Below are 7,354 nucleotides of genomic sequence, written 5' to 3' on the forward strand. Positions count from 1 at the left end.
TTCAGGCTCTTGTGCCTCAATGTTTTCCAAAGAGGCCAAAACAACAGAACCTGGGCAACGGGGTAGGAAAACTCCATATCTTTTATATCCAGCCCAGACCAGTTAACGTGACAAATTAGCGGGAGGCTGCCCTCCTGCGGGCCCTGGCGCCTGCTTCCTGAGGACCAGGGATCTAAGCAAACAGAGGTGAGCTCATGGATCCTCCTGAGCAGGGCAGGGAGGGCTGGAGATCACGTTAATCTGCTGCTGCCGCTGCTGCTGCAGCCAAGTGAGGCCCAAACTCAGCTTGGAAGGTGTCCACTCCTAGAGGGAAGCCTGGGCCATGGCTAGCAGGAGTGTCTTTCTGTCCTTCCTGATCAGGGAGGCCGCCAAAGCCAGCCTCGAGACCTGACAGACTCAGTGCAGAAAGAAGTGTCTGCTCCTAGGTGCTGGCAGTCTATGGAGATGGACATGTGCCTTACCCCATTTGTTTTCAAATATATATTTTTAAGCTAAACTTAAGACATGGAGGAGGAGGAGTGGAAAGGCTCTCTGTTGGTAAGATAAGGAGAATGTCTTCCATTTTCCCAGTCCTTTCCAAAACATAGTCACAATATCTCATCCTCACAATGGAATAACTGCTATTCAATATAATTTTGAATCAGTCATTTTGAGCATTATTATTTCAGCTTTATTAATAAGTGTGTGCAGCAGATGCTACACTCCCAGCCCCGGGGCTTCCCCACTCCCTACTGAGCTGCACTCCAACAGCACTGGAGCAAGCCCATCCTAAGCACCCTGTGAAGTAGCTGAGGACCAAGCAGATGAGCTGAGACTCGTGGTCCCATCCACAGAAACTGACTCTCGTCCCCTTATGAGCATCAATGGAATGCACTGGAGGAAATCCGGCTGCTCCCAGACCTGACAAGAAGGCATGGAAGAAATCAAGCAAGGTCATGCCATGGGAAGGGATCTGGATAGCACAGTGACCACCACTACTGTCACTGTCAGTGCAACCCCCCACCCACCACCTCTACTGGAATCACTCTCAACTGAGCCTGCATCTTTGCATTATTCATAAGACATGAAGACCTAGGCATGAGCACCTCACTCCCTCTCTGCCAGGAGTCAGTCACAGCATCTGGCTTTTTCAGCTTCGCAGTGAGAGACAGCTCCTGTCACGGAAGCTCACACAGTAGTGGATCACCAACACGGAAGGGGGTTCATAGGCTGTGCAGCCAAAACAAACAAAAAGACAGCCACACAGTAGGTCAACTGTTATCCCCATTTTACAGATGAGGAGACTGAGGCCCACAGCTTCATTACGTTAAGTGACTAGCTCAGTGTCATACAGCCACTAAGAAATGTCATGCCTCTTATGGGTCGCTGTGCTTTGCTCATCAAATCAGGACAAGCTATGTGGAGAGACAGCTTCGTCTGCAGCCTTGCTTGGATAGGTGCTGCCCATCTCTGAATCTGAAGACAGCGCCCTCCAGGTTGAGAATATCCCGTACAAAGCAGGTGTTTGCATGCTGGCAGACGGTTCGGTATAGCCAGGCTCAGCCTTTCCCCCTCTCTCCCCATTCCTGTGATCTTTCTCTGGCTCCCTCTGGCCCCATCACCAAAGTATCCACCGCACGATGAGGTCAGGGAACTGAGCATCCTTCTGACTGCGGAGCTGTATGAGGCCGAGCAATGGACAAGTCGGGAGAGGGGCAGGAGCCTTGTGCTAAGGTGAGGGGGCTTCATGTAACCAGAGGCCGCTGTGAGCTTGGAAGGATTTTCAGCAAGAGAGTGACCTGATTAGGTTTTAGGAAGTGGGAGAATGGATAGGAGGGAATAAAGAGTGGACGTGAAGAGGCTTATTAATAGACTTGTGGTAGACGGAGGTCATAGGGCAGATGGAGAAAAGTGAGTGAGTCAAATACTAAACAGGTGGAATTCAAGGTCTCGGTGATTGATTAGACACAAGGTGGGTAGGGAGGGGGCAAAGGGGAAAAGTCAAGTTGCTTGGACAGCTGAGAGCTCTAAGAGAGACAACCCTAGTAGATAAACAGGTAAAAGAAAGTGTGATGTTTCCGGGGTTGAGGGCTCAGAAAGGACGTCTGAAAATGGAAAGGTCAAATACAGCCTCTTGCTTGGTCAGTGTGGATCACTCCCCTTCCTGCCTCTCTACTCCTCCAGCTGAACACTGTGGCCAGTTTCTGACTTCATCACCAGGTGTTACGAGGCAAGTTAACTGAGCAAGGCGGAAGCGCCTGGCAGGTAGCAGCACAAAGCCAGGAGACCTGGGCTCTCCCATTGGTTCAGCTGCAAACTAATTCTGTGGCCTTGAGCAAATCTGGGTCTTGGTTTCCTGGCCATCACTAACATTCCAGGGGTTTATGAATGAAATGTGAGGAGGTGTGCTGCTATGTAAATGTTTACTGCTAATAACCAACCATCCACAAAACACCTGTGAATCACCTGGGCAACCCAACATCTTTAAAAATCTTAAGTGACTCTTGTTCTTCTGATTCATCACTTTCTATGCATTTAACTTCCAGAACAAATTTAGCCTTCAAAATATCTTGGTACATTTTCTACCCACCCCTTACCCTTTAAATACTCCATCGTTTAAATGCCACGTCACCATTTCTGCACACCTGTTACCCAGCACACACGCTTCCTTTTCCTCTTGAAGCAACAAGCCCAGCCACACCCACGCTTCGCTTCCTCCAGAGAAGACAAAAGGCACTGGAGACTCTGCCTTGCTGGATCTGCTCCAGCCATGTCCTAAAGGAAAAATGGCAGAGCATCTCAGGCAGGGGCAGGGAAAGCAGGGCAGGGGAGCAGAAGAGAGGGGCAGTTAGCAGTCAGTGAATAGGTGCAGGGTGGCTAGAGTTAAGGTTGGCAATTAAAATAATTTCCACCTCCACACATGGCAGCCTTGAAGGCACAGGATGGGGGAAGATTGCCGCAGGATGCCAACTGCAGCATCCATTTTAAGACTTTCTGTTCACTGGCTACAGTTAACAGAAAGACTTTCTGTTCACGGGCATCAGCAGCCATCAGGTGGACCAGCCCGGAGTCCTAGCCCATTCTATCAGTCATATGGACCATTATCTGCTCAAGGAATGAGTAGAACCAAGGCTGGCCCTGTCCTGCCAGAAGCATTGTCCTTAGCCACTCTCAGTTCACGGTCACCTTTAAAAAAAAAAAAAAAGCAGGAGCAGTGTGAAGAAGAAGAGGCGAGAACGACCCCCGGACCGACCAAAGCCCGCGCGCGCTGCATCCCGCGTCCAGCACCTATGTCCCGCCGCCGTCGCCACCATGCCCAAGAGAAAGGCTGAAGGGGATGCTAAAGGAGATAAAGCCAAGGTGAAGGACGAACCACAGAGAAGATCCGCGAGGTTGTCTACTAAACCTGCTCCTCCAAAGCCAGAGCCCAAGCCTAAAAAGGCCCCTGCAAAGAAGGGAGAGAAGGTACCCAAAGGGAAAAAGGGAAAAGCTGATGCTGGCAAGGAGGGGAATAACCCTGCAGAAAACGGAGATGCCAAAACAGACCAGGCACAGAAAGCTGAAGGTGCTGGAGATGCCAAGTGAAGTGTGTGCATTTTTGATAACTGTGTACTTCTGGTGACTGTACAGTTTGAAATACTATTTATCAAGTTTTATAAAAATGCAGAATTTTGTTTTACTTTTTTTTTTTAAGCTATGTTGTTAGCACACAGAACACTTCATTGTTGTTTTTGGGGAAGGGGCGTATGTCACTAATAGAATGTCTCCAAAGCTGGATTAATGTGGGTAAAACACCTTTCCCTTCTAGTTTTGGGAGACTTCCTCTTGGTTCCCAGGAGGAGGGATTCCCTGACTTTGACACACATGGCCACCTTGGCACAAAAGCCTTGTGGTATGGAAAAACAAATTTGTTTTTATGTCCTCTTCTCCCTTTCCATCTTTCAGCATAGACTTAACTCCCTTAAGCCCAGACATCTGTTGGGACCTGACCCATAGTCATTGGTTACCAGTGTGTCAGGCAATCTGGACTTTCCAGTGATGCCACTGAGATGGCACCTGTCAAAACAGCATTGGTTCCATTTCTAGATTGTGGATCTTCAGATAAATTCTGCCATTTTCATTTCACTTCCTGAAAGTCAGGGTCGGCTTGTGAAAAGTTGTTAAACAACATGCTAAATGTGAAATGTCAACCCTCACTCTAAACTTTCCCTGTTCAGAGCATCAGATGAAGACTTCATTGGGTTTTAGAGTGGCTTTCTGATTTTTGGTAGTCCATTGAAGAAGGGAGTTTGAAAGTTGTTGTATACTGTTAACGATTGTCTGCCCATGTCCTGCCTGAAATACCATCATTGTTTATGGAAAGTGTCTTTAATAAAGCTGGATACAGTTTGGCTTGGGAAAAAAAAAAAAAGCAAAAATTGCCTCTGAAATACCAGCAATTCCCTTAAATGCAGGGCTTACAATAAGCTGCGAAGGTTGCTTAAGAAAGGGCTGAAGAGCCTTTCAAAGTATTTGCACTTGAGAAATGGAAAACTCAGAAATGTTTGCCTCCTTGGGCAGCCTTGGCTGTGGGCTCTTCTGCAGCTGACTGGGGCTAGATGAGAACTTCTTTCAGAGCAACAGGTGCCACCGTCGTGAAAGCTAATAAGAATGATAGAAAGTATTTATTGAGCACTTACTATGTACCAGGAACTGTTCTAAGCATCCACATGCATTAACTCATTTACTCCTCATAACAACTGCATGAAGTAGCAACCATTATTTGCCTGCATTTTACAGATGGGGAAATCCAAGTACAAAGAGGCTAATTAACCGGCCCCAAGTTCCCCAGCTGGCAAGCAACAGAGCTGGGATGTGAAACCAGGCAGGTGGCTTCAAATAAGGCCTCTCTGAAGATAAAGTACATCCAGAGTTACACAAGGAAAGCAAGTTGAGTAGGTGAGATTTTTGTCTCTTATTCTTCTCTTCCCAGGTGCCGTTCTAAGTCCCTTCAGTGATGAGAATAATTCTCAAAGCCTCACCAGAGAGATGTGTGAGTGACAATGTGGAACGATTGTGAAGTTTCAGAAACTAGTTCCTAAGAGTGGTTCATATTTTAAGCTGAGATCAAATTAACCAACCCCCTTTAAATTATGTCATGCTACTTCAATGATACATAAAGTTCCTCCTACCCTGCCCAGCTCCTCTTCCTCACCCTCCCTAGACATTTATATCATCAAAATGAGATGCTCTGGAAGCCCTTTAAAAGCTACTTCCAGCCAGGTGCGCTGGCTCACGCCTGTGATCCTAACACTTTGGGAGGCAAAGGCGCACAGATCACTTAAGCTGAGGAGTTCAGGACCAGTCTGGCCAACATGGCGAAACCCTGTCTCTACTAAAAATACAAATATTAGCTGCATGTGGTGGCACATGCCTGTAGTCCCAGCTACTTGAGAGGCTAAGGCACGAGGATCCTTTGAACTAGGGGAGCGGAGACTGCACTGAGCTGAGATTGCACCACTGCACTCCAGCCTGGGTAACAGAGCAAGACCCCGTCACAAAAAAAAAGAAAACTATTTCCAAAACCTGAGTGTTTTTATTCTTTTGTGAATAACATGAGAACTGGACACATCCCTGCATTCCCAGCAATTTCTTGAATTAGCTCATGTTGAGTGACTATCTTTTATGGAAGTTAATTCCTTGAGCTTAACCTCTGAGAATCTGCCAAAAATCTCCCAGCCAAGGTGAAGGCAAGACTCGTTCTCTCGCCCCATCCCTATGTTGCTCTTTGATATTTGATTGTTACACCAGCTAATTCTAATAGGATAGACTTGAAATCCTTTCCCCCCAATAAACCTCTGTGCTGCAAGCGAGAGACTCCAAGATCTATGTACTCCACGTCTCTCATTCAAACATCCTTGGTTTGTAAATCTCCTAGACCTCCCCACTCCATTACATGCCTCTGCCCAGGTACCTAATGGAAGCCACTGAAAACCTGAAAAACTGGCTTCAGATCCATGGAGTAGTTCCCTTGAAAAGGCTCCTTCTGCTGAAGAACTGGCAGTATCCCCTTCTCCATACCCAGCCCGCTGGCTTATCATTATTATTTGCCATCAGAAATCTCACATACTGTTTGTTCTCTGCCCAAATTCATATTCCAGTTATTTGTTATCAAGGCCAGCCCACCCTGCACCTGGGAAAAGCGGCTGAAACCTGCAGGGCCCAATCTCTCTCCAGGCCATTTCCAGTCTCCGCAGACCTGGGTTCCCATTACGGCGCTTCCTCCTGACATTCTCTTTAGCTCAAACAGCACAACTTGTTTCTCTTTTTCCAGGGTCTGCTCCCTCCTGACTCAGGATCCTCTGAAGTCTTTCTGAAACTGACACCAGGATCAAGGGAGGAAAACCCAGGCAGCACAAAGCCTTTGACAGGCTCCTGAACAAGTTCTGTGCTGCCAGCTCCTCTTGAAAATCCTCTCTTGGCTCTTTCTAGATGTGCCCCAGACTCTCACGAGCACATTTCTTTCAAACAGCCCATCAGTCACACCATGAGTGTTTACTTAGTGCCTGCCTCATGCGAGACCTTGTCCTCCACACCCGGGAGCATGCCTCCCTGTAGGAGAATTGATTCCTGCCTTCCAGACCTCATGGCCTCTGCAAGGAAACACGATATCAGCCAAAGAAAATGCAAAGCCTGGAGAACGCTTTCCAAATGAGAGGCACAGGCTCTACTAGCTGAAGAAGTTGAAGATTAGAATTAAACCTTGAGGGGTAGGAGAGAGAGAGGGGGAAAGATGCTCTTCACAGGAGATCAAGTGAGCAAAGACACAAACGTATTTGGGGGCAGTAAGTCCATGACCTGGGCAGGCTGAGGAGACTTCCTTTTATATATATATATATATATATATATATTTTTTTTTTTTTTTTTTTTTTTGAGACAGGATCTTGCTCCATCATCCAGGCTGGAGTGCAGAGGTACCATCTCACTGCACCCTCCCACCACCGGGTTCAAGTGGTTCTCGTGCCTCAGCCTCCTGAGTAGCTAGAACTATAGTCACGTGCACTACACGCGGCTAATTTTTGTATTTTTAGTAGAGATAGGGTTTCACCATGTTGCCCAGGCTGGTCTCGAACTCCTAACCTCAAGTGATCCAACTGCCTCAGCCTCTCAAAGCACTGGGATTACAGGCGTGAGCCACCACGCCCAGCTCTGAGGAAGTTTTTGAGTGGTACACTGGAAAGGTGCCTCATAGACACTGCCATCCCTTGTTGAAGCTAACCTCTCTCCAAGAAAATGGAAATAAAATAAGAGGTAGAGGGGCAGGACTTCCCACCAACAGGCATGGCCCTGGTGGTGCTTCTGCCTGGGAAGGTCCAGCTAGACCAGGGGCTCCTTC

At 47.6% G+C, this 7,354-nt stretch overlaps 1 protein-coding gene across 1 annotated transcript; it reads left to right on the forward strand.

The window, feature by feature from the left end:
• The first annotated feature begins 3,173 nt into the window (after positions 1 to 3,173).
• On the forward strand, positions 3,174 to 4,390 carry LOC126931809 (non-histone chromosomal protein HMG-17-like). The gene has a single exon (XM_050750339.1). It carries the CDS (start codon positions 3,292 to 3,294, stop codon positions 3,562 to 3,564), a length of 273 nt encoding a protein of 90 aa, XP_050606296.1. The 5' UTR covers positions 3,174 to 3,291; the 3' UTR covers positions 3,565 to 4,390.
• Positions 4,391 to 7,354: the final 2,964 nt, after the last annotated feature.

This window comes from Macaca thibetana, chromosome 11, assembly GCF_024542745.1.
Source record: "Macaca thibetana thibetana isolate TM-01 chromosome 11, ASM2454274v1, whole genome shotgun sequence".
NCBI classification, from domain to species: Eukaryota; Metazoa; Chordata; class Mammalia; order Primates; family Cercopithecidae; genus Macaca; species Macaca thibetana.

Coding starts and splice junctions, on each gene's coding strand:
- LOC126931809 (XM_050750339.1), top strand. CDS start 3,292: ATGCCCAAGAGAAAGGCTGAAGGGGATGCTAAAGGAGATAAAGCCAAG.